Here is a 27,603-nt window from a genome sequence, read left to right as displayed (position 1 = left end):
ACATCTGGTTAAAAGAATAAGATTTTTTTTATATTTACTTATTTAGTATGAGAGACCCCTTTAGCAGCATAAGTTAAATTTGTTTCACACAGAAATAAAGTCAAAACTATCTTTCCCTTCTCTACATTTTATGAAGCCTGGGCAAAGAAAGGAGAATTTGAGAAAGGCAACAAGAAGCTATTTTAATAGACTGAAGACGAGACAAAAAAGATCCTTAAAACCAAACACCAGACTGAGGGATTAACTGGATCAAGGAGAGGCCTTTCTAACTGAGAAAACTGTGTTTGAAAGCACAATAACAAGACATAACAAGAAAAGAGGAAGTTACAATATTCATCCTCTACATCCTCTTTCAATCTTGTAATTATCATGTGAAATGCTTTACTCTGAAAAATGCTCTGTTAAGTCTCAGCAGAGCCCTTAACATTTAGTTTCCAAATGCCTGATAAGTAAATTTACTAGATCACAGGTTATACCTTATTATATTTACAGCCTTATAAGCCTATTTTACTTATTACAGCCTTATAAGGCTGCACCTTATTACCTTCAGCTTTGACCCTCACTAACCTAACTTCCTTTGTAATTTATTTTCACAACACAGTTTTCTAAAGTAAGACAGGGCAGTATGGCATCATTTAAGGTGACATAAATTTTTATTTACCAGGGTTTCTTGGTTCAGTTTCTTTACATATAAATAAAAAGATTAATAAACAAATGGGAGAAACGTTGAGAACAAAAAGTTAAAACTTACTGCATTGAGACTATCTAATTTGCTTTGGTCTGAAAAGGTTTTTTTAATGGCAAAGAAAAACACCATAGATAAAGTCTAATTTTTATTAGCTAATGAAAGTCAATACTTAATAAAAACACTATCTAAAGAAGCAATCTTCTGGACATAGGAGTTAGCCCTCTAACTTTGTGTCCCCAAATTTTTCCTCACATACTGAAAAACACTTACCTCATCATCTGAGTAACTATATGCTGATGTTACAACTCCCCACATCTTACTGGCTACATTGGCAGCTTGCTTCATGCCTGATTTCAAAACATCCATTTTTGGTCCAGACAGTATATTGTCTAACTTCAGATTGGATAAAGTTGTTACAACAGTTCCCAGTGAGCCATGTGGAGAAGAACGACCCAGTCCTGTCAAAGATGAAGACCGCTCCTTTTGAACTTGTGGATGAGTTTGTTGCTTTGATCGTCCAGTGAACGTTTTGGATCTGGAGACAGAAGGACTTCTTCGATTTTCGTAATGTTTGGAGGACGGCAGGATGGGATCCAAAGGCAGGCTTGACCTCCTTTCTTGGGAGTGACCAAGTATACTAGAAGCTTCTGCTTCTTTATCCGTCTTGTGCAGTTCCATGCTGGGAAACTTACTACCCAATGGGCTCTTCAAGTTCATATAGCTCTCTATTTCATCTGCCAAATTACGTGCTGCAACTGGTGACATTAACTTTTCCTCAGGTTCTGGATAACCTGGTTGTGTGCTGTCAGTAGCTAGCAAAGACAGAGGGTCCAAGCCTACTGCAACATCTTCCCTTTCAATAGGCTTAACCACTCCATAAAAGCTATTTCTTTTAGCAGTTGCATCTTTGGATTCTGGTATCTGGATTTTAGACTCAGCTGACTGTTCAAGATTCATGTCTTCCGCTGTGGTCATGTTTCCATCTCTTCCATTCTCAAGATGCTCCTGTCCTTCCCCAGGTTCTTCCAGCACTGGTGAAGACCTATGTTCTAGGTCCCAATCGCTCTCAGTCACTGCACTCCAGGTGCCACTTATGTCAGAAACCTGCTGGTCAGTGCTGTTTTCAAAGCTGTGGAATTTACTCATATGAGAGGGTGAAGTTTTGGCCCCAGATAAAGCTGCTGTTAGGATCTTGGCATCTGCTCCCATCATTATTGCTATTTCTTTAGAATGCAAGTCCAAGCTGCCTTTTTTCAGCAGCATTCCAGCTCTGCTTTCACTGCTGAAACTGCAGCTTCTCTCAGAAAACAGTTTTTGCCTCTTCTGTCTTTTTTCACTTGTTTTCTTAGGAGAAACATTACCAAAGACTGTGTCTTCGATTGAATCCTGAGTTATGAACAGTGGGCTAGAAACAGTTTCTAAAGGAGAAAATGCATTATTAATATGGTATCTATAGCCACCAAAAATGTTTATTTCCTGAAACAATGTGAAATCTCCTTAATCTCCTTACATAGCGGAGACTGGGAGTACCACAGTCGCAAGAAGTTACACTAGAAGTTACGCTACCATGAACACATTATTTCACTTTTGCAGATTAAAAGCGACCTACTGCTTGGAGTCAAAGCTGTTTATGGCTTCTACCTCCTTTCCCTGTGCCAACACCCAGAGAGTATTATATCCATGAACTAAAGGAAACTACAGTTTTAAGTGAAAGTTGCTCAGTTGGTTTTGATTTCTTTTCTCCCCAAGAGCTATACATTTAAACATTTAAACATCAAACTCCATAGTTCATTCTTGTTCTGAAAAAAACTACCATGTGTGCCTGCCCAATACAGATGCATTATTTCATTTATGACACAGCTGCATATTTAGAAAATGCTAATTAAGTTTAGCATGTGGAAAATATAAACTCATCTTATAAATATTCCTGTTTCCTCAAGGTAATTTGGAATATTTACTACCTAGATAGCTGTGTTATCTAGGTTAAAACCTCTGTAAATATGATAATTCTGCTATATTAGGACTTCAAGAGAAGACCTGTTGTAGCATATCCACCTGCTGGAGGATGTTTGAGTCTCACACCAATGCTGCTTCTTGGCTAGCCATCAGTTCTCATAACTGCCAAAATGCTCCAGGCAGCTTCCCACCTGAGACTCCATTCTTTGCTATCAAGCTACGCTGAAGCTGGACTACCTTGTCTTAGTAAAGGACAGACACAAAGGCAGAAAAAAACCCCGATCCCCAAGATTTGGCTTTCATATATCCATAAATCCTCCTTATCACAAACCTTGAGATAAATAAATAAATTTTGTATAGCACAAAGACATATTCCTGCATTAGAGACTGGCAATGTAAGCTGCAGGAACAGAGACTTGTCCAAGATCAGCAAGGTTTAGATGACAAAATCAAGAGCAGAGACACAATTTCTCTTTGTTTCCTAGTATATTACTGAAACACTCTCAGTGCAGAGTAGGGAAAATCTTGATTTCAGTCTACAGAACAGTGATTTTCAACCTTAGAATCCAGAGGTTCCTTCTATGCCACCTGCACAGGGTAATGGTGGAAAGCAAACATTGTGCAAGATATCCACACCTTGAACAGAAGTTTTGTTTCTTTTCATAACACAAAACAGATTGCAAAATATTACAGCACAAGATCAGGACTTTAGCAAGCTCTGTTTCATCCAGTGACTCACCATCACTGCTCTTCCTTCCACTGCTATCAAAAATGCCTGATGGAACTTTCACAATACTGTTACCACAAGCAGGTGGATCAGCAAGGCTCAGAATTTCTATATTCAGCTGTTGCTTTTCATAAGATTTTTCTGTAGAAATCTCTGTGAGAAAGAAAATATGAACATTAGTAGATACATAAATGACTATATATCTATGTATCTATATATAAAGTTAATATTTAACTTAGTAATTATTTGCACTGATATGTAAAATATAAGCTCCCACTGTCCCCTTATTTAATAACAAAATAAGGATCAGTCCTACTAGGTACTGAGCATTTACTGGAAGCAATACCCAGAAAGGTTACAGCTGCCAGCATTATGCAGAGAGTGCTTAGCTCTTCACAGGGTCATAGCATTTTCCAATTTCTCCCCAAGGTATATAACCAAAGCAGAATAAGAACAGTGGTTCACAGATTTTCATGCAGGTCTGTTTGTTTAATGAGAGCTTTAAAAGCTCTGACTCACATAAAGGTTCTCATAACCCAGATATGAAACAAATTCAGTAATAAAAACAGCAAAATAGAGAAAAACTAATGGCAAAATTTGAACAGAAGACAGGAGTTGACCATAAGGCCGTCTATAGCTGGGAAAAATTTATAAAAAAAAGTAGTGCCTTTTATTAGGTCAACAGGTACAGCTAAAAAATTGTCAATAATTCAAACAGATAAATGAGAGCAATGGAATGTAAATTACTGCGTACCCCAACATTTGTCCAATTTTTCCATCTATAGTAAGTTAATCTAATAGAAGGCTATTTCTACCTATAAACATTCCACTGCTGTAATTTAGGGCACAGAAGTAAAATAACTATGTGAAATCTCTGTATTCTGAGCCTTTGAACATTATCCATTCAATACATCGGGCACCTGTGGTAATCTAACACAAGAAACACATTTATTACCAAAAGCCTTCACCAACATAAACACGCATACTTAACCTTCTATTAAGTCTTCAATGTTAGAAGAAGTATCTTTCTCTACTTGGGTTTCAGTTATAGGAAGACTATCCACACAATCTCTCAAAAGCTCATCCTTGGGTCTGTAACTCTGGTCTGACTGACCACCTGTTAGAAAAAATACAAACACATGCTTCAAAGTTGTTTTTTCTTCCTAAATTTGTTTTTCAATAAGAAAATAAAGGATCTGAAATTTATTTGTTTCACATGCTGTCTCTCCAAAAAGTTCATAATAAGATCTCCAAAATGTCTAGTTTGTGGAAAGATCTACTTGGTGGTGATAACACCACAGATAATTTGGCTGTATCAATCCAAATTTCCTTTTCTAATTACATTAATTATACTAAATATGAGTTATTCCCCTAGAAACACTATGGTGACTAACTATTTTTAATGCACTGTATCTGCTCTCATTCCTTTCCTATCACATTGGCATGAAATATTTAACTGCTGGGTAAGCTAAATTCTCAAATGCATTAACAAAAGAAATTTAGAAAAGCACAGCTTGATAATTGAGCAATTCTAACAGTGAATATAGCCCTGGAAAAAACCTGTACTATAAACTGTGCTGTATCTTTGCACTGTATGCCAAAGTATAAATTGTAATAGAAAATTAAGTTAAACTATAAACATTGTTTTAGAAGTCTGTTCCTCTTCTATACTAGTTAAACTTGCCAGCTGTAACTCACTAAAAAACCAAAAGTTTACAGTAATCAAAAAAGTTTGTCATATGAAAAAATCCAACTCTTTTCTCTGTTATTTTTACCTGAAGTGCTGCTACATGTACAGAAAGACAAAAATACTATATAGACATATTTCTCAGCAACATGTTAAACGGGATTGTTTATATATTTCGGAGTACCTATTAGCACTCATTACTGTAACAAAAAAGATCAAAGTAAGTTACTGAGTGTGAAAGGTGTTAGGAAGCTCCATAAAACTAGGGTGATAGATACAATTCATCTACCATACGTATCACTGCTGTTTATTTTACCGACAAATAGCTACTACGTTGAAAAGAATTAAAAATTTGAGCAGCCATCAATTAATACATTTGGCTACTATATTAAAAACTTTTTATATAGAAAATTAAGTTCTGAAATTCTTTGGTGCTTATTTTTCTCTCAGATTTTTAATCATGTTAGTATCCCTGCCTTGAGCAGAAGTGCCAATATCCCATCAATAAATGGGTGAATTACCTGCAGGAGTAACATTCAAGGGTAGAAATAATGCACACGTGCATCCAAGGCTTCACACCGTAAGTCTGCACCCCACACCGTGATAGCCAAGGACAAATGCGGCACCCAAGAGACAGCAAAGAGCAAAAAGCAGAGCAACAAAGAGCAGAGAGAAGGGAAGTTCAGTTATCTAGGCAGACATATCAGATGAAGCACAGGAATCAGACTCAAAGTTCTCTTTACAGAAGAGCTCAAGGTATTAAAAACACAAAGAGTGTGCAAGAATCATTTTGTACATTAAGTTTTGAAGTACACACAGAAAGGAAGTTTAGTTGAGACTGCACAGGTAGGATGTGATCAGTACTAAAGCAGGTAAGAAGAACCATGCATTTTGTCTTGCCATCTCAAATTATTAACTTCCTGTGCACTCTTTTCACTTCAGTTGGTCAAGATGAGTGCACATTATACTATCGAGTATTTTTCCAGCTTATCATCTGCCTTTCCATTCCCACAGTGTCTCCTAAAGGCTGTATGACAAGGTTCAGACAATTTCTGTATTTATTTCAAAGTTTAGCCACGACTATTAAGACACTTGAATATGGCCTTTAAAAGCATAGTTTACTATAACCTAACATAACATACTAATTCCCTGAATGCTAATTAGACCTTTCTAGGATATTAACAAGGAAAAACATTTTTAAGTGTTACTTTCTAATCACCTCACCAAATACCACTCCTTTCCTTTCATGGAAAGATCTTACTGACATAGACTACCACTTCTGTGAATAAATGACAACTTGCAAAAATTAAGCAACCTCATTTGTCAGAGGCTTCATACCTTTTCTGAAGGTTAACACAAAAAGTAGGGTACATGAGACCACAGCAAAACATTTATTTTAATATAACAGTATTTCTGCTACGATACATTCTGAAGCATGACATGCACTAAAGGAGAAATGTTCAACAATAATGTACTTCTTTTTCTACACAAGTTAACTCCACATTCTCTACAGCCTCAAGAAAGGAAAGTAGTAGTCATGAAGGGGAAATCAACAGGAGAGTAGAAAATTTAGCCTTTTGAGGAACTGTTAGTAGTAAACCCAGCAGAATCTAGTACCTGTGCTAGAGTGATTATCAACGGAATCAAGCCTGACTAAGTCACTGACGAAGAGGGTGTGCTCCCCACTGTTAGCATCATTAGAACTATCCACGCTACCATGGCTCACCATGTCCCCATCACTTCCACCCGTGGGACTCCGCAGAGCTAAAGACATGAATGAGAGCTGGTTAGTAAGAGAGGACTTAATCATTCAGGTTTTTAAACAAATCCAACCTCTTCAGACAACAGTAAATACTTTGGTTTGCACATATAAAATACGAGTATGAAGTTCTGTCAACAGAAACTAAGATAATTAATTCTTCAGTATGCAAAAGGCATTCTAATCCAGTTACAAGCATCAAGTTGGCAAATACCAATTTTTAAACATTTAAGGACAGATTTTCCACTTTCAAAAGCCACAATTTTAGCTGCAATCCCTCAGAAAGAATGTCATGCTCTTGTTCACCAGAGATAAATCTATTTCAACTAACTTATTACCTGGTATCACAGGCACTGGTGGGCTTTGCGTTGATTTCTTTAAGCACTGCCTGAACTGTGCTGTGCCATGAACTACGTTTCGTACCTTTGTCCACAGGAATATGCCACTGCGGTTACTGCTAGGCCAAGAAGACTCTAAAACCGCCTGCAGAAAGAGATATTTTTGCAATAACAAAAACAGGAAGGAAGTTACACTAAAAAACACAGTACAGTGAGAAGCTTCCTTTCCCCCCCAATAAAAAAAAATCATTTACTGTCAACCATGTGAAGTAGAAGAAATACTTGAATTTTTATGAGCTCTTCCCTTTTATTCCACAGCTTAGTACACAATTGCTGAGTAAAACCAGACAAAACCAGGCAAACCAATCAAAATTTCTTTATTTAAACAAGGTGGGTTTTTTTCTTATCTATATATTTTGATAGCAATAGAAGACCATAGTAGTGTCTCCTTTCTTCTTCCTTTATATAGTTTACAATGAAGTTTCATCAGGATATTACAGGAATTTGGAAGCAAGGAAAGAGGAGGAAGCTACCTCAACTAGCCTAATACCAGCCTTCATCCGTCTTAAATCTTGCTATCTTAAAGAATACACCTTCTCATAGATTTATTTGACACGGAAGCACTATATGGTTCCAAAATTTGCAAATGGAAACAGCGTAAATCCATATTGCAATAGCATTTTTGGTTAGACAAAAAGCTTGGGAATGTAAATTTTAACAGTGTAAAACCATTTAGTGTAGATTCAGTCATTCTGTAAGCATGTCCAAAAGGGTTGCTTGACCAACAGAATCAGGAAATCCAAGCCAAGAGCTGCAAGAAAAAACCTTAAAAACATGCTACCAGACACTGGGAGTGACAACTGCAAAAGACACTGGGCCCTTACCTTATTGTAATAACCATAGGTGATGGCATTTGGCTGTATTCCAGCATTTTTCATTTCAAAAAGGACTCTCACAGCCTGAACAGGCTGACCCCACAGTCCACAGAGCTGCATTACTACTCTGTAACAGACCTGACAAGATACAGAAATGCAGAAATGCACTAAGGACAAGAATTCTGAAGCATCTTAAGCTCTTTTCTGATTTCCAACTTTTACACATGTAAGAGGGAAAACTGTGAGAACAACTAGTTAGTCCATGACATGCTACAGCCAGAAGAGGGAGCAAAAATTAAACAGCAAGTCACAGGACCTGAAATAACATCAGCAATCACACTGTTGGGCATGCTGATTTTTTTTCCCTCCTCATCTCTTCTATTTGAGAAATGAAAGCGGTAAGATGCCCACATGAAAAGCAGGATAACCTGCTCCCGCATGCCTGTGGATACTGCATGAAAGAATAGTATGCTGCATACAAACCCCTCATCCCTTCAGTGCAGTAAGGCTGCAAAGCATTAATTAAAATGCAATAAAAACTAGGGGTATTCAAGAACTTCCTTCTGGAAGTCATCTGTGAGAAGACTAGCAACACTGAGATGGAGTACTTCCACCAGCAGACACTATGTTTGGGATAAAGAAGGGAATTAATATCCAGTTCCTGCAGTTAAACTGACTTGAGATGATTGAAAGGTAGCTTTAACACAAGTCTAACTGTAAGTATGCTCAACCTGGTGGTGTCAGCAAAACACACTGCATTTCAAGTCTTCTATTTCACAGTCACAGTAACTTTTTTTGATTTGCACTTGCCTCATCTAGCGGTTCCACATCAGTTTTCCTCATTTTAATCAGAACATCATATGCCTGTTGCAGTGCTTTGACCTTGGGATGTGCAACTCTGACATAGGCTGGCAGACAAATAAACCATAGGCTATAACTGTGACTGAAGAGACACTTAGCCCACTGGGAGGGGCTTACATAATACTTCTTGGCTAATTTATGGGCTGTTTTTATCTCCTGTGAGAGTAAAACAAAACACAAAAGCAGACAAAAGATATAACATCTTGAATATAGAAATCTAACTCAGATACTGGTTTCTTAAGAGTAAGTCTGTGTCTATAATAATAGACACACATTCAGCTGAATATCTCTTTTTACAATTCTGTTTTTAAGACTCCACAAACAAAAACTAGCATCAGGATCAATCTTTTTTCCCTCACAACAAGCATTAATTTAAATTTGATTTTATATTACAGTCTAAAGCTTAAAAATCCATTTGACAATAAACTGTAATCTCAGATGATAATTTTTTAATCTCTTCTGTTTCTTTTATTTGCAACTGTTCATTCTGAATAGTTACAGAGACCAAACCTCTAACAGCATCAAGTTATAGTATAAACAGGCAGTGGCAGTTTTACTAAAAAAATTTGTATCTTTGATCACACAGTGATTACAGTGAGACTCATCTGACCTGTTTTGTCCTCTTTGCCATGAGTGCTGGACTATTTGAAATGCTGCTTCCAGCTGGGTGTCTGCTGAAGGAGAGCTTGAGCTCCTGTGGCCTATCAAAGAGCTTGAAATCTAGTCGCGGGAAGTTTTTATAGCTATATAGATGATTTAAAAGAAACAGTAAACAGAAGTTATTCACATACCTGCTCATGGCAGGAACGCCATACAAAGACAACTGGTACGGAAAAAAATCACAAAGAGGAGAATAAAGAACCAGAAGAAAAGAGAAACAGCAAGATCCTTTTAGCCTTATTCACAAAGATACTACAAGAAGATGCCTCGGTGAAACCTCCAAAGACAATGGTAATAAGAACCAGACTGCTAACCATGTCATGAAGGTCCGGGGAGCACAGACGATGATTAACAAGGACAACAGCAAAAAACACAACCTTCATGATCTCCAAGAGAGACAGGAAGAAACAAATCGTACCCAGAATGTCTGAAACTCCACACTTCCTGCACAGGGCTGAAAAAGACTGAATGCAAGAAATCTGAAAAGTGGAGTGCATGTTTTGTTCTTTTGGTTCATTGTCTGGTAGTCAGTAGTACTGGGTAGACTCATAACCCACCCTTCATCATTGCCAACATGGAACAAAGCTGCACTTGCTACAAAATATACACAAATGTTCAAACAGGAAGAAAGAGACGGAATACATGCAGAGAAGTTTTACTATAGTTTGCAAGAAATTTTTGAAAAATTAATACCATAATCCACATGCCCTCACATATACACATCCCCAAAACGCTGACTTCTAGAGGCTCGGAAACTTACCAGAATCTGGGCAGTTCATATCTTTCAAAGAGTTCTTCTGAACACTGTATTAAGGCAAGTCTTGCACTAGCATGGAACATCTGCCCTGCTAAACATCATAAGCACTCTAGTTTCACTCTATGTGACTGTCTAACCTGTATTTTGGCACTCGGTCCTGTCCATCATCAGCAGGTGGTTCTGGTGGCATTATAAACACTGTGTGTTCACTTTTTTGTGACTCATCAAGCTCAATCAAGCGTGCATCTTCAACAGAATCTACATCAACCTGAAAACAGAGTTTGTACCCTAAGTACAGAGTTTTGCTTTGTAACAAAATGTCCTTTGCATCACAGATTACGTTAGAATATATAAGAGTATATCTAATATACACTGTATTTGATTGGGTATATATAAATTATACTTCTTCTAATTACTCAAGTATCAAGTCCACAGCCTTGTCTTTCAATTTTTATTTCATGATCAGATATTCCTAAACATTTTCAAGGTCAAAGTACCTTCTCTCCTTTTTCTGTTCCCTTATCTGGAAAGAGCTGGGAAAAGAAAAAAAAAAAATTAAGAGTTTCTTCTCAACTCAAAAGCAAAATCCTAAATAATTCTATTAAAGCTGTGTCACTTTCTGAAATATTAAAGAAGAAACAGCAAAGTTCAATATTACTGTAGGAGCAATTAAGCTCTTTCAAATACTTCAGTGAACAATTCAGTAATCAGTATGGTTTCAATATGCCAACGTTATCTACTAAATACAAAATCCTTAATCTATCAAAGAGAAAGTGTTTGCATTTTGTTTAGTGGAGAGAAACTTCTGTTTTGCAGCTATTTCAAATATGACAACATGCATAACAAATTATTAAAAGAAGTATTCTCTTAGATGCATCCACATTTGGCAGAGAAAAGAAAATGCAAATTAACTTTTGTCCATTCACAAATGTTAATCTGATTAGAATAAATACTGAATCAAAGACTCAGTCTATAAGAATGTATTAAAGTGAAGATTCTGCCCAGAAAGAACCATATACATATGCCTTAAAAAATAAATGCAATTCTCTAGCTCCTAACTTTAATATTGTGGACTTGGAATTTTAAAGATGAAGCTATAAACTTCATAACCTATCTAGATCAGAACCATACTGATGTGACTTCATTAAAAACAAACCAAACAAACAAACAACAACAACAACAAAAAAAAAAGACAAAAAAAACCAACAATCATCTTCTATAACATGCGTGTAATGAAAGGGGAACTTATCCACATAAACCAGTCCTGGCCACATCTGAAGCACTAGGTGTGTTTAAAGTTGAAATTGTGGGAAAAGCTACGACACTCTTTTTGGTCATGGCAGATTACCACCAGTAGCAATTCCACATTAGGGGGACGACATTAACATTTAATGGGAAGACATGGATGGTATTTTTCTAAAGTGTCAGCTACTGGCAATTTTCACATTATCTTCTAGGCTGAAATCCTACAGGCCTTTAATTAAAATTTCCTCCAACAACACAGAAATTACAACCATGCAAGAAGATGAAGAAAGGAAAATTACTCAGCAATAAACACCAAGAATTCCAATTCTTTTGAGTACTTCCTGCAGAAGTTACGCACCTTTTCAACTAAAGGACAGGACAGTAACACAAAGTGAACAGAAGAATATTATTTAGTAGTATATTTTTCACCTTTTCTATGCAGTCATCAAAAAATGCCAAGCCAGTATCCTTGTCACTCACAAAACTGCACTCTTCAATAAAGCGGCTGAATATCTGTGTTTTGGTGAGATGCGTGTAGAACTTCGTATAGGCACGGTCTCTGCTTTTTAAAAATCCTGGTTATAAAACGGAACACACAACTAAATACCAGTTAACAGTTCCATAAGAAACTAACACATGAAATGCGTTAATAAACATAAATCACATCATCAATATAAATTACTTAAGATCCCAATACACCAAGTATTTGCTTTATCAATAACAACAATTACTTATATCTACTACTTGCATTTGGAAGATTAAAATTTTTTATTTTAAAATTTAAAATTTACAGCATTTTTAATAGCTATTTTTTTAACATCCTTGGCAATCAATCACACCCATGTAATCCCTTCTCACTCTGTTGGTTGACTCTTTGTGCAAGAAAAAGAAGATGACCTTGTAAAAAGCATCCAACAGCTAAAACAATACTAAAATAAAAATTGTGTTTCTCTAAAAGGTGATTGAAATTTTCTAAAATTGAAAATTCTCAAAATGATTACTGAAAAATCTCTTCTCAAATCTCTAATCCAGTAATTAAAAAAAAAAAAATCAACAACCCCAAAAGAAGAAACAAAATCCAAAACACAACCACAGACAAAACCCCTGTGATATTTTATGTATTGTCCATCAATATTGTTCATCATGAACAGATTTGAATAGTTAACAGTGATGAGGGAAGTGACATTTGCTGACTATTTATTGCATTGCCACATTTCTGATTTCTGCCCCATTCTCGACCATTTCTATCAAGACCAATCCTTCACTCTTTATTAATGCTTTTAGCATTTTTGCATCATACAAATTGAGAAATATTTTTTTAGTCCCAAGAGATGCCCTTGCAGAATATGCCATAATGAGAGTAACCTCATCCTACCAAAAAAAAGCTTTTTCTAACACTTGAGCTAGTGCAAACCTGTGGTTCTAAGTGTATGTATCTGTGTTCCAATCAACTTTGAACAGCTTAACTTTAGAGAACTGCAATTTTAAATACTGCCAAGAACTGTACAACTGAAGGGAACTTTGACCTTTTAAAATTATGCAGCTCTTCAACTCTAAAGTTGTAACACTGCCAAGGCTATCAGCAGCTTGTTTGCTGCATCCTCACCTTGATGATCAAACAAGGAATCAGCAGCAGTTGCTTTATTTGAAGGTGCCTGTGTGATTGGTTTGAGGAATGTTCTGTAACCCTTCAAAATAGATGCCATGAAACGGAGAAATGCTTCCTGGATCTCCATCTCAAGGTCTATCATCTTCTTCTGCCAGGAGAAATCTGCCTCTATTGGAGTCATTTCCACTGCAGAGCCTTCTTGAGTTTTCCTGTGAACTATAAATGAGCAACACATACAATCCTTTAATAAAAATTCAGTGCATTCAAATTATTTTTCATTTGCCCATGTTCATAAGGGATAAGCATTAGAAATCCTGCAATTATTTTCCAATAGCCTTCCAATAAAAGGCAGGTTACCTCAAAAGTGTATTTTTCCAGCTCATGTAGCAGTTTGTGACATAAAACAAGGATGTCAGCTCAGCCAATGTTACTTCATGCTCAGCTGAATATAGCATTTCAACAATAAACCAACACAAGCACAAAGCACCATGTGTGGTAGTTTTTTCCACTCCCTGCCTCCTTTTGGGCTGCAATAAAGTCAATCTCCAGTTCTCCTCAAGCTTTCTCTTTTGACCTTGGACTTGATTAATGGCTCCTGAGCAGTTAAGGTCCCCTTCAGGTTATCAGAAATATTGGCTGTTCTCAGGAACTGCTGCTGCCTAAAGAACAGCTCTTGCCTAATGGATAGCCTTGGAACACTATTTGCCTGAATTATTCTTGAACAGAAAACTATTATTATTGTTATTATTATTAATAACAACAACAACAATAATAATAATAATAATGATGATGATGATGATTATAATAATACTATTATAATAACTGGACTTTTGAGGAAAATTCCAGTAGTTTTCAATCTACAGGATGAAAACTGACAGATGACTGAAGATAACCATTTTGGGACACTAGGAAGATTAGTCCCAAGCCAAGCCCTCTGAGCTCTCCTGGGCAGCTATGACTGCAGCAGCACCTCATTCTCAGGGGGACCTCTCACAGCCCACCAGCTCTCCAGTTTGCCATACTCTGAGGACCATTGCTGAAACCTCCTGACAGGTTTTGGACTCCTCCCAGCACCATCCAATCCTCAAAGCTCAACCTGTCACCCCTTAAGTGTTTTCAAGGGATGGGAGTATCTCACTAAACTCAAGGTGAATTTTTAACGGGTATATACACCTTTGCATAGAATTCTTTGGGTCTTTATGAATGGATTTGAACACCCAATGGCAAATAATAGTATGATCTGTAATGAAGTTACCCTGGTGCTTACAGTAAATCTTACTAAATCACTTTGTAAATGTTGTATCAGTCAATGAGTAAGTGCTGCTAAGTGCTTTAGACAAACCTGTGGCTAAGTTTGGACTTGGACCCCTAGCCTAAGTTTGGATTCAGTCACACCTAGACTCCATTAGGAATTTAGAAAGCAAGTGGGTCCTCTATGAAACTCCTGTCTCTACAGAAGGGTCTCCCCTAGCTCTTCATACCTTTGTCCCTTTGCATTTTACCTTGATTCTAATCTGATTTTCCTTTTGTGCTTCATCCATGTAGTCAGTGACAGAGTGAATCTTGCTACTGAATGTGGTTGTGCTTTTGCAAATTTATATGAAACCTGCTTTTGCTGGTATCTTTGCCACTGATTCTTTATGTGACCTAAACCACTCATTTGTTACACCATGTTTTTCCTGTTCTGAAGAATACACATCTAAAAGTTCTTTTCTAACATCAATCCTAATATTTTAGTGCACCAAATGGTGGAAACAAGTAAGTGACATTTAGAGTTTACTCTTGCATTTTTAAAAAAAACAGCAGGAGGTATTGCTGAAAATGACAGTTCCACACTTATAACAAAAATATCAGTTATAATAATAAAAACACCTCTACATAAATATAAATAAACATAGATAAAAATAAAATAAATAAATATAAAACAACATAGCTATTATAATATTGCCAAAATAGAAAAATTATTTAATGGAGACCACTGGCTGTGTCCAAGATAAAATTAGGAAGTAATTCCTAATGAATGATACACACTTCTGATAAAAGTAAAAGTTGAGGTTTTCCAACAGATGAAGTAAAGGCTATTTGCAAAAAAAAAAAAAAAACACCACAGAAAACTAAGGCAGGAACACCTACCTCTTAATACCATTTTTTGCTTCTGTCATTTACTAATTTTATGTATCTTACATAGGTACACCAATGAGGTCATCATAGTTTCCTTTCCCATAATATAACCTGACATACCCTGAACCATCTAACCTGAAAGAACCTGTCTACAGTTAGAAAGAAACAATACCTGAAAACTGTTAGGCCAGTTAGAACTTTGCTCTTATTAGGCTGAAAATGGTTAGTCTTTGTTTTTCCTTTGACAAAACAATTTGTCAAAAATTAGCTACTCCATTAGTGTGGTAGAAAAGTCATTATCTAAGATATTCACTTGCACTGGGAACTGCGAACCCTATCAGCCTCCTCTCTGTGCCTGGGAAGCTCATGGAACAGGTCCTTCTAGAAGCTGGAAGCAGGGAGGACAGGGAGGTCACCTGAGACACCAGCACAGCTTCTCCAAGAGCAAGTCCTGCCTGACCAACCCAGTGGCCTGCTATGATGGAGTCTACATCAGTGGACGGGAAGGGCTACAGATCTCCAGAACTGTGTAAAGCCTTTGACAACAGAGCCCCACCACATCATCTCTCTAAACTGGAGACAGATGGATTTAACAGGATTGCTAGATGGATAAGAAATCAGTGGGATAGTCTCCCATCCAGAGGGTAGTGGTGAATGGTTTAGGGCCCTGATGGACATCAGTGACAAGGGGCCAGTGTTATTTACTATCCTCATCAGTAACACAGACAAAGGGATCAAGTGCACCCTCAGCAAGTTTGAAGATGGCACCAAGCTGAGTGATGCTGTTGACATGCCGAAGGAATGCCATCCAGAGGGACTTGGACAAACTCAGGAACTGGGCCTGTGGAAATCCCATGAGATATAACAAGACCAAATGCAAGGTGCTGCACCCTGAGTTGGGGAAACCCCCAGTATCAACACAGGATGGGGGATGCACAGATCTCTTGGGGGTGCTGGTGGATGAGAGGCTGGATATGACCATGAGTGAAGGTTGAAAAAAGAGATTAAATTCCAAGAAATCACATTAAAACATTAAAAAAAAATATAAAAAAATCACACTTCATGTGATAGGAGGAAATCATTACTCATATACTAATTAGAAGTTTTTATTTTATCTGTTTCACCTGCTGCCAGCTGTGGGTGCAGTTTCTTTAAGGTGCTGAGAAGGTTTTTACATGGCTTTTTAGGAAACTGCTTCCAGCTGATGTTCTTCTTATCATCTGATCTAAAACACAGGAAAGACAAAGAAGAACATATAAAATACAGATAGTATAAAAAAGAATAATGCCAACAGCCTTAAGTTGCTTCATTTACAGAAGACAATACCTTCAAATAATTTTGAAATCTTGTCCCTATACCTATTTGTTAAAAAAAAAAAAATGGGACTGACATAACTCAGAATTTCATTTCTTCAGATACAGAACAGTATAAAATGAGTAATGAGTAGAGTTTTCTCCTGTCCGCAAGGAGGATCTACCTTCAGATCTGATGTAGACTTTATAGACAATTTCCCTTTCAGATTTTTTATCAGCCTTGCTTCTATGATTTAAACACACTCTTCCTTCTATATGTGATTATTATACAAAGTCTATACTAGCATAATCCTGCCGCACCAGTGCTGATACAAATAAAGGCAGTTCTGGTACAACATGTTACTGAAAGGATCAGTCAGATCAGTCTGGGAACTTGATGGTCATACAGTACTTTGCTATATGCCTATGGCAACCCAGTCCCATCTTCACAGTCTAACAGGTACTAGAAAGACTGGGAATTCAGTTCACAGTTGGAAAATGATTGTTGATTAAGCAGTGGGGTAAACTGCCTAAAGAGATGTTCATCTTTAAGGAGAACAACACATACAATGCTACACCTTCTTTAAGCAGTTGGATATAAATAAAGAGTAGAGAATAAATCCCAAGAACTCCTATGCCTCTTTCTGGAAGGCGGGAGATGGGAGAGAATTGCTCTGACAGAGACTATAAAAAACCTCTTTGCTATGAAACCTTACCAGTTATTAGTACCCAAGCTGACACTTGCACTAGTTGTTTTTGCACTTTGCATCTGTGAAGTATTTGTTCCATTATTTGCTTTATTGGCATGAACACAGAAATATCTTAGGAAGGAAGCCAAATTTCTGGAGTTAAAGAAAAATTCCATGCTCACGGATACCTCTGTGCATTCTTTCCCCATAATAATGGCATGCCTATAAACAATATAAATGGTACCATTCCAAAAGTGACAGGAAAAAAATCCTGCTGAGAAAATAAAAGGAAGTCTCAAATCTTTACCCTATAAAGACTAGTTAACTTTGAAAGCTTGTTAAGTATCTCATTAAGTATCAGAGAGAGTTAAAAAAAAAAAGAAAAGCAATAAGGAAGATGCTGAATGAATAAAAGATCTTTAATATTTTTTAATATAGCTTAAGAAAGGTAGCAACATACTTGCTCTAGAAAGACACTAAATAAACTGATGTACCAGAAAATATCTAATTTTTCCGAAGTTAATTTTCTTTTAAGCACTCTTTCAAAGTCGGCAACACTGCTGTTAAATACTTTTACACCTAAACAAGCAAACAAATAAATCCAGCACTATCACATTGCCATAAAACTAAAAAGGGGCAGAAACTGAAGTGGATAAAATTAAATAGAAAAAAACCCCAAAACTTTCACTAATACTAATAAATCTTTCACTGATTCACTAATAACACAGTATTTTCATAATTCTGTATTATCTTCAACACAAATTGCTTTATGAAGATTTAGGCTTACCTACGCACCCCCAAAACTGAAAGATACACTCACTGTCAGGTTAAAAATGCTTTATAACACAGATATCAAACTCCTCAGGAAATCAAACATGTTGTATAGATTGGATAAATGCAAAATGTGTGGGAAAGCCCTTCCAGCTGACTGCCTCATAAGAAGTCAGCCACTAGGAAATTTTTAGTTCAACAACCAATCCAAGTAATGCTGGTACTTGGTATTTCTAATGGTCCTAAAAGCATCTTGACATCCTTATCTCCCTGCAAAATCTCCTGTTTTTTTCTCTTCTTTTCTGCAATACAATCCTCAACTTCCACGCTACTTATGAACAAAAATACTGAGGTATTTTTCCCTGCAAATATCTTCAAGTAAGTAAGTTATCTGTCATGACTTCCTTCAATATTTTTTCTTTCACAACACCTACAATTATTCTCTTGGTGGCATACTTTGTTATAAACTGATGAAAATGCTTTTTGAAGTGTTTTCCATGGACACTTAGGGGAAGGAGGAAAAAAAAGCCAGATAAAAAAAATAAACACAATTTGCTCCATTGTTTACCATTTCCTGTGATGCTACTAACAAAGCAAAGTATGTCAGTAATGTAAAGGAAGCATTGGCATCAGTAGAGGAAGGGTCCTTCTGAGACAGTAAAAATCGAGAAAGCATTTCACTGATCCACAGATCAAATTACTAACTATAACTCAAGTGAGTAAAAAAAAAATCAAGAGTTTAAAAATTACATGATGAGATAAGTAAAACTAAATGTTCACAGAGAAAAGATGTGTACTTGATTTAGTGATGATCACCCTCATATTGAACTAGCTTGGATATAGCTTTCTATTTATGATCTAGTTAAAAGTGGAAAGGTAGTTGCTAAACACCTGAAAAAGCTGATTTTTCATTTCTGTTATTTTACTCACATTATAGAAACCCAGAAGAATTATGCTGAATTAGCCTCTCCCAGAAGGAGCAAAGAAACTGTTCAAGGAATACTTCAATTAAAGAAAAGTACTAAAAATACAATAATTAAGTCAAAATATTTTAGAATTAATGTAGTGAAGACACCAAATTTTGCATGATTGGTCTCACAAAAAATGTGGTCATTGTAACTTCAGAAAAACTACTTTACTAACACTAACATAAAGTAGTCCCAGTGCAAAACAGTATCAAGAGTTATTAGCAAAGATCCTTAAGTATTCATATTCATGTAGATTCGAAGAGACCTTTAAGATCTTCAACCACTTACATAACACTGCCATGACCACCATAAAACCATGTCCACCACTAAACCAAGCACTGCATCCACATGTCTTTTAAATACCCCCTAAGGCTGGTGAGTCAGCCACTTCTCCGAGCAGTCCATTCCAATGCTGGACCATGAGTGAAGAAAGTTTTCCTGCTATTTTATCTAAAGGTCCCCATGCTGAAAGTTGAGGCCGCTTCCTTTCACCCTGCTGCTTGTTACCTTGGAGAAGAGACCGACCTCCACCTGGCTACAAACTCCTTTTGGGCAGCTGTAGAGAGTGATAAGGTCTCCCCACACTAGCCCAGCTCCCTCAGCTGCTCCTCACAACTCTTGATGGAGACCCTCCATCACCTTGTCTGGACATGCTCCAGCACCTCAACGTTTTTCATCTTGTGAAGGGACCAGAACTGAACACAGAACTTTAGATATGGCCTTGCCAGCACCCAGCACAGGGGGACAATCCTTTCTCTAGTTACTTTCCATTGTTACTAAATCTATAGCATCCCATTTTTATAGAAAGTGGGAAGTGTTCATCCTTGACTAACTAAGTTCTTATTTACTTCAAAGCTTTAGAAATGAGGAAAAAAAAGGGGACAGTAAGAAACAAACTATGTTGGAGCAAACAGTGCTTAACAATTTTGTCTCCTGAGCATTTCAGCAATCTCTTCATCTACAGAAAAATGTAAAATGCCCATAGAACTTACATGTAGACCATGTTTGTGTCTAAGTCAATGCACACAATATCCTGTGGTGGATCGTACAGATCAAAGTATCGTGAATCAACTCCAACAATAAATGGAAGAGGTGCACTGAGTACGGTGGCCAGAGACAAAGGACAGAGGGGGATATATGGACATTGCCACTGAAATGGAAATATCATCTGAAGGAAAAATTAAATGAAATAAATGCATTAAAACAAGACAACAGATACTGTACAAGAAAAAACAAGAAGTTACAAGCAGCACATTGAAATGAAATTACTAAAAACTTTGTAACACTATCAGAAAACTATCAGAAAATGCCCCTAGGTTTGTTACTTTAATACAGTATAACTCTCATTAGCTATGTAAAAATTATGATCTTTCTAAGAGTTATTATCTAGGGCAGTTGAACTAAATGCTATTTCTGGGAAAAATGACCATTTAGTACGACAGCCAATTTAACTTTAAGCCTTGTTACAACTGTGGTGTTTAAATCAATTTCTCTCACTCCTGTACAGAACTTTGTACTTACAGCTACTACAGCTTCAGCAACTCCTGTCAACACAGCTGGTCTAAGCGAATGGAGGAGGATCTTGCCTTCTAGTAATACAAAGAGTAACAGAGTGGCACAGTTTTCTGGTCCAAGATTCATGAGCAGAGTGCTAAAGTTTGCTCCACTAAGGAGTGGATGGGAAGGGGGAAGAAAAGAAAAATGTTACAGGCTTTAAAAAAAAAAAAATCACTGCTATCAAACTTCAGACAATTGTCAATGTTTGGGATCAACCAGTTGAATGGTGCTAATACACATCAAATACCCACCTATCTAACTAACAGGTGGGTATCATGTCATTTTAAGGCTTGTACTACCCCAAAGAAACCTAAATTTGAATTCTATTGCTAAAGAAACATACACTAAACCATGCTACTGCTAAATTTGTGCTGTTACCAACACTCTCTCTCAGAGATGCATGGCATCTTGTCCTCATAACACCAAAGCAAATAAAATTGCTAATTCAAACAAAAAGAACACCAGCAGTTTCATATGATGAGTTACCTCACACAAGAATCTTGAGCTAGAGTACCCATTTGATCTTAGAATCACAGTATAAAACTCCTGTATGAGTCAAATCCATCATTCTGAAAGCAACATGCTTTTAGTTTCTACGATTTAGCCTCCATTCAATTTGTTGTGACTGTACATATTTAGGTATAGTAATGACATCTATGAGTACAAGGGTATAAAATCTGTCCTTAAAAACATTGACACATGTTGCTTTGCAATTTAATGCAATTTTTCACCTAAGTGCTTGTGTAACAAATGTGATTAAAGATGGGATTATTCTGCATAAAGAATATTATATGATAATGTTTTGGGGTGGAGAGAATGAAAAAGGGAGAATAGGAGAATATTTTGGTTTTTAACTTGAAACCAAAGATGAACAGAAGTGTTGAAATAAAACCACATGTCACAATCATAGCGAGGTCTAACCCAGAAGATGCAGGCAGCATCTACAGAGACTGCATCAACCTTTAAGTACAAATACCAATTTGTAGGTATAATTTTGAATTCCCAAAATGTTTGGACACTTGTGCAGTCATGGATTTCACCTAACTGCTTGATATTACTGTCTCTCTTGGATGGATCCAAAAAAGGGGAAAAAAATCAAGATAGCAATCTCTAAGTTATTAAGTTTTGCTTATTACACTGGTTCTGAAAATATAAAATCTTTAAATATGGGTAATTTTTTTCTCCTCACAAATGCCTTACAATTTCTTTAGCATTCCTGGGATAATCTGCCAATTCATCTTTATTACAGGATAACAGTGATATTATGCTTCCACGAGGAGCATATGTCTGTCAAGACAAGACTGTGTAACATCATAAATACATATTGACCTTCCTGTTTATAATATCTCATGATATTGCACTAATATTTGACTTCCTTCTACAACTGACTCCTGCTTGCCTCTGATTTTTTTTAAGTAGCATACATTTAAAGCATTAATAATGATACCTTAATGGCAATGGTGTAGAAACTGGCTGTGACAATATTAATGCATCATGGGCAGAAAGCTGAAACACATAAAGTAGTATGTGATTGACATGAACAATCCCAAAGTTAACACAGTATAACATTCCAATATAAATATATATCCACAGCCTCATAAACTGCCTGGCATACAGACACAGTGCCTTTGGGACTTGAACTCACTAAGTGAACAGAGCTCATATTAGTCACTGAAACAATTCTGAGAATTACAGGAAATCCTCCGTGACTCAGCACTGAGCATGTAACTGGTGCTAGGTGATTAAACAGAGAAGCACAAGAGGCAGTGCCCCAGGGGACTAACCTCTGACCCACAGAAGTGGGTGGACAAGTGAGGGGAAGACAGAAAACAACCCTGCCACTGAGGTAATGCAAATGGTGCCTATAAAATGAAAGCATAATACATGGCAGATATTTCAAAAGTGCAAGTAGGACACTTCTGCCATCCACACCACCTGAAGTATGAAACAATTTGTTTCCTTTGCTAAATTTTCCCAGGTTTGTATCAATGAGAGAGAAGGCCAGCCCATCCATCTCCTCCCCTCTCCCTTCCAGAAGGTGTGTATCCAAGGCCAAGTTAAAAAAAAAAAAAAGAAAAAAAAAAGGAAGAAACCAAGATGGTGAAGGTTTGATGCTGCTCTAGCTTAAAATGGAAGAAAAATGGATGAAAAAAAAAGGTTTTGCTTACCTGCACAAGAATCCTTGGCCTTTGTGGGGAAGGGAAAGGTATATTGTGCATAAAATGGGATATATGCCTGCAAAGAAGACAAGACATTAGAAAGACCACACCAGGGAGTAATGAAGTACTGAAAAAAATATTGACCATATTTTAGAATTAATATGGTAACAGGTTTTAGAAAGACTGTTAAGATTTCTTTACTGTTTTGATAAGTCTAAGAGCCTATTTATTCAAGCTGAAATGAAGAAGCTTCATTCAGTCAATTGCATGCTTGAAAATTAATACTCACAGCTTCAGATATGTAAGCAAAAGATAAGAATATACTGGCATTTAGGCAAACCACTTAAAATCCCAGACAGCCTAACCCTGTTCTACAGTTTCTAAAAGAGATTCTGCTGACAGAAAGTATATACCTCACTGCCAGACGTCTTAACAGTTTTAAAGGTAACATCATTTTTTAGCCAACTTTCAGGACCATGACAAGCATCCTCTGCAGAGCTTGCACACATATTCATAGACAATGTGCATTAGCTGCAGTGCTTGGAAGAAGACACAAGATATTTACTGCTAATGTACAGCATTCCTGAGCTTATATTTATTAAGCTAAAACACAGGACTGCAAATGTGGCATGTATCACAGCTCAGCCTGTTCTTGATGTAGCTAAAAGAAAGGTATACAGGCTTGACATATTCTAAAAAAGACCCAGACTAAAATCCAGTTAGCTTTGCTGGCGCTGCAAGAGCCAGTACTGTCAAACAGAAGCAGCAATAATTTCTATCAATACAACATAAACTAAACAGTGCAAACAGGATGAGGGATGAAGTAAAGCAACTAAGCAACTGTGACATGCACAAATCACATGATTTCTTGAGCTTATAACTACATTCCCACATCAACTTGAAAAATGTTTTACATACTTTTCAATGGGAAGAGGATGAGGTCCAGAGACAGAGAGTTTGTAGATGAACATAAGAAATTTTCGAAATGCTTCAAAGAAAGGCCAGTGTGAGAGAAGACAGATGCATTTGTTTGAATTGATGGACTTGGAAGTAATCACTTTTCTCTCTACAGTCGTCAGAAGACCCAGCTGTGATTGCTGTTTTTCTGTTAGCAGCTCCCGGGGATAAGGTTCATAAAACTGGATAGCAGCACCATAAACCTAAAAGATGAAATAAAAACAGCTAAACAGGCCCAATACTTAACAGGAATATGGGCTAGAACTTTTGATACATCTTCAAGTCTTTGGAGCTTGCATACACTACAGCACTTTTGCTGGTACTTTATAAAATTACTTTATTTATGTAACATGCATGAAGCAACCCTATAAACAAAATGTCTTGAACTCTCTTCCTCATTTTCACTGCACCTTCCTCAACAAAGTAGTCATACTCAATGGAAAGTGAAGGAACCAAACATTCGTTTTGTGACAAAACCTCATCCATTAATTATCTGGGTAAAAAAACATCCCTAAAATGTCAAATGCAAATCCTCGTGAAATGCTTCTGTTCGGTAAATTCCCCTATCATTACCAAACCAAACAATAAAAGTATTTTAGCTTTGACTTCCCTCATTTTATCATGTATACAAGATAAAAGCCTCTTCTAACATTCCTTCCCTATTTATCTGTGTTTCGTAACTGTGTTATTCTAGCAATCTTAGCAAAAATAAATAAGGATGAAAAACAGTAGCAGCTACTGCACTCCTCCCTGCAAAAAAAGTATTAATATTTTGGAAAAATGTGTTTTTTTTCTGTTTGGAAATGGAGAAGTATGTAAATTTTTCTCTTAGGGGAGCGAGGCAGAGTGGAAGTAGAGCTGTTATCACCAACAGAGCCAATCTACTTTTACTACAGAGCTAATCACATGTTTATACAGAAAGCCAATCACACATTTCTATTACCTACTCCCTCATACAGCTCACTCACATACACCCAGCTGGCAAGTTGACGAAGAGCTGGGAGACCAACCCTAAGCAAAGGCTCCCTTGCTTCAGGAGTACCTCTTCTACCTTCCCACCTGCAATGGGGGTAATGCAAGTCATATAACATGTTTTTGGTGCCTTTGTGTGCTGAGGGCCTTATAAAGGTTCAGCATACAAATCAGAATGTTAGAAGATAGAATTCAGTTGTTCTGAATCTATCCCTTCGTGCAAATTCAACAATTTCACAACAGTGATCAACAAGATCACCAAGTCTAAGAAGCTCATTGGAGTCCACATCCTACCTCTCAGTCCACACTTTTCCTCTCCCTACCTTCCTGCTTTATGGTAACTAGTTTCCAATTCACGTGCAGAGAGATGTACAGAGCCTCGTTACATAAAGTCACATGCCCTGTTATATACAGTCACACAGAAGTGTCTTTTTAGGTAACCATGGTAACTGTAGAATTTGCTACATTGCTAACACATGTGTTATTTTTAATATACAGACTACACTTCCATTCCCATTACATGAAAGAACAGGGTTCTGAGAGCTTTGGTTTTAAGTGTATGGTTCAGCCTACATAGGATTAAACAGCACATACTCTTCCAGCTGCTTCCTGCTTTGGCTCAACTTCATCTTACATGACGGCTTAAGAAATATAATTTTATAAGGGAAGTATTAGACAATCTATTTTTCCAACACAGAAGAAATAGGCCCCATCTATCTCCATAACAGCCATCTGAAATAACATCAAAAACACAGTACGGAGCCTTACCTTTTCTGCAGAAGAGCAGGTCAGTACAAATGTTGAGAACACTGGTAGTGGATATTTGGTTTGAGGGTCCCAGCACTCAATAGTAGCTCCCATAGGAAGGCAGAAGAGGGGTACAGAATCTGACAGTGGAAATGATTCATAGTTCTCTTGAGGATATCTGAAAATTAAGCCTCAAAAACAGAAAAGAGGAAAGTAAGCACATTTTGTCTGTAGGCCCTAAATACTGCACGCAATGTATTTACCACAAAATATAACTACATCTGACTTTATAACTTTTTTTACCTGAACTTTGTAACTGCATATTATATCTCCAAAGAGAAAATCTTTCATCTGACAGTAAGACTAAGCCACCCAAATAGCAATCATTTGAAAATAATGTATGAATACTGAAGTGATCCTTTGAGCTATTACACTTTTAGTAACGGCTCAAAAACAGTCCATAGCGAAGATTTTTTTATCAAACCAGTTGTGAGGTACTTGTGCTATTTAAATGTGCCACTGAAATAGATTTTAACAGAAATTCTTATGAAGAAAGTGATAATTTATTGTAAAAACAGCAGTAATACCTTCATTGAAAACAGGATGAACTAGCTGACTGTCTGCATTCTCTGCTACTCCATATATCTAACTCTTGCTGGTAGAAAAAAGGCTCACAACCATGGTTTACTGCTGCTGCTCACCTTGCTTTTCTGTGGTACACCAACTTCATTATCTATACTTTCAACTTCTATTTGGTAATTTACTCCTTTCAAAGGCATTTGGTGCACTTACTGCTCAGCAGAAATGCTTCTGAAAGTTTTTTTGGGCTTCCTCAGAAACAAAAAATAATCTGTGGTAATGCATTAAAAACCTTTGAAAAGCCAGATTTGTCATTTATTGTTCAGAAAGTTTTTCACTCTCAAGTAAGTAAGAAGAGTATAGTTGTAGATTTGAAGTGAAGAAACACATTTAACTTTCAAATTACACAGAAGATGTTTAGACACAGACTGAAATACAAGTAAGCCTGAACAGGATTTTAATTACTACTCCTCCATTGTCACCAATACAAGAAATATGAAGTATTTTCTTACACCTGTAATGTTTGCTAAGACAAAAGTTTTCTAAAGGTCCTCAGTTAGCAAGCCTGTCATGATAAGAACTAAAATAATAAAGAAAAATGTCATTCCCCTTTTCTTTTTTTTCCCCTTGGAAAAAATAAGGAGAGCAAAGTAGGCATTCTAGAAGCTGATTTCAGCTGACATCCTCCAGGACCAGTATTCTGACAGACAGCACTTAAATTTTTTGAATTATTATTTTATTTTGACAAAGCATTTGAATCCTTTTGCTAACATGTGAAGACAGCTTCTAAAATTACTTACCAGCTTTATACGCTAAAGAGTTAGAAGCTGGCACAGACTTCTTGTAACAAAGGTATACACTGGAACCCCACTGAAAGACACAAGTTTCCTCTCAGAACCAGCAAAGATGACAAACAGAAATCAAGCATTTGAATATACTCCCTTTACAAAGAAATCAGACATTTTAACAAAAACCATTACAGAATAAAATGACCAGCTGGCTGCTGAGTGCATGTAAATGATAAAAATGAGAATTCACCCATCTCTCATTTTTTAGACATTACAGGATTTACATAAAATAACTAGACCATACACCACCACACTACTCTCTGACCTATTTCAACAAAAGAACAGGCAAAAGTGAAGCAGATTAATTCCCACCTTCATGCCTCCTTGGTTATTTAAAAGTAGACTCCTATGGGGACTTCATTACAAGAAGTCAAGTTCTAATGATCATAATTTATAACATGAAGCTTTTATTGTACTTCTATAAACTGGTTATCGACATAGTGTTTTTTCAGTTTGTCTAAATATACTGTACTATTCAAAAAGACTCACTTATTCCACCGCAAGTAAACTAAATGCAAAACAGACTAAATAAAAGAGAACCAATTAAAGCAAAGCACACTGAGAAACTCTAAGCAGCAATTATCATCCTTACAATATCCTAAGTAACAGCAACACTATGATTAACTAAGAAAAAAGTGTTTCTGATTCATCCCAAGTATCAGCATCCCCAAAGCGTTGCTGGCACCAAGCAAGGATTGGGAACACCAAATGGTGTGGGAGAGATAACAATAAAAAAATTTAAGACCTCATTGCAGTATTCATAAATAGCATGAATACACAT

At 36.7% G+C, this 27,603-nt stretch overlaps 1 protein-coding gene across 4 annotated transcripts in view; it reads right to left on the bottom strand.

Annotated features, from left to right (window-relative positions):
- Window positions 1-27,603, bottom strand: part of DENND4C (DENN domain containing 4C) — a 72,178-nt gene that overhangs the window by 18,266 nt on the left and 26,309 nt on the right. For 3 of the 4 annotated variants that reach the window (XM_015652431.3, XM_015652428.2, XM_015652430.2), the window contains 20 exons: window positions 26,775-26,844; window positions 25,417-25,586; window positions 23,638-23,879; window positions 22,729-22,795; window positions 22,008-22,066; window positions 20,525-20,669; window positions 19,996-20,171; window positions 16,408-16,508; window positions 13,160-13,378; window positions 11,983-12,128; window positions 10,806-10,841; window positions 10,446-10,576; window positions 9,502-9,634; window positions 8,841-9,047; window positions 8,040-8,168; window positions 7,156-7,300; window positions 6,676-6,822; window positions 4,363-4,488; window positions 3,384-3,524; window positions 959-2,106 (listed from right to left, as the gene is read on the bottom strand). In XM_015652431.3, coding sequence (XP_015507917.1) covers window positions 959-2,106; window positions 3,384-3,524; window positions 4,363-4,488; window positions 6,676-6,822; window positions 7,156-7,300; window positions 8,040-8,168; window positions 8,841-9,047; window positions 9,502-9,634; window positions 10,446-10,576; window positions 10,806-10,841; window positions 11,983-12,128; window positions 13,160-13,378; window positions 16,408-16,508; window positions 19,996-20,171; window positions 20,525-20,669; window positions 22,008-22,066; window positions 22,729-22,795; window positions 23,638-23,879; window positions 25,417-25,586; window positions 26,775-26,844 — 3,738 coding nt within the window. The remainder of the gene's footprint in view (window positions 1-958; window positions 2,107-3,383; window positions 3,525-4,362; window positions 4,489-6,675; window positions 6,823-7,155; window positions 7,301-8,039; window positions 8,169-8,840; window positions 9,048-9,501; window positions 9,635-10,445; window positions 10,577-10,805; window positions 10,842-11,982; window positions 12,129-13,159; window positions 13,379-16,407; window positions 16,509-19,995; window positions 20,172-20,524; window positions 20,670-22,007; window positions 22,067-22,728; window positions 22,796-23,637; window positions 23,880-25,416; window positions 25,587-26,774; window positions 26,845-27,603) is intronic. The other variant, XM_033511399.1, reaches the window with a different exon arrangement.

The sequence above is a fragment of the Parus major genome, chromosome Z, assembly GCF_001522545.3.
Source record: "Parus major isolate Abel chromosome Z, Parus_major1.1, whole genome shotgun sequence".
Lineage (NCBI taxonomy): Eukaryota > Metazoa > Chordata > Aves > Passeriformes > Paridae > Parus > Parus major.
This window is presented reverse-complemented; position numbering and strand designations above follow the sequence as displayed.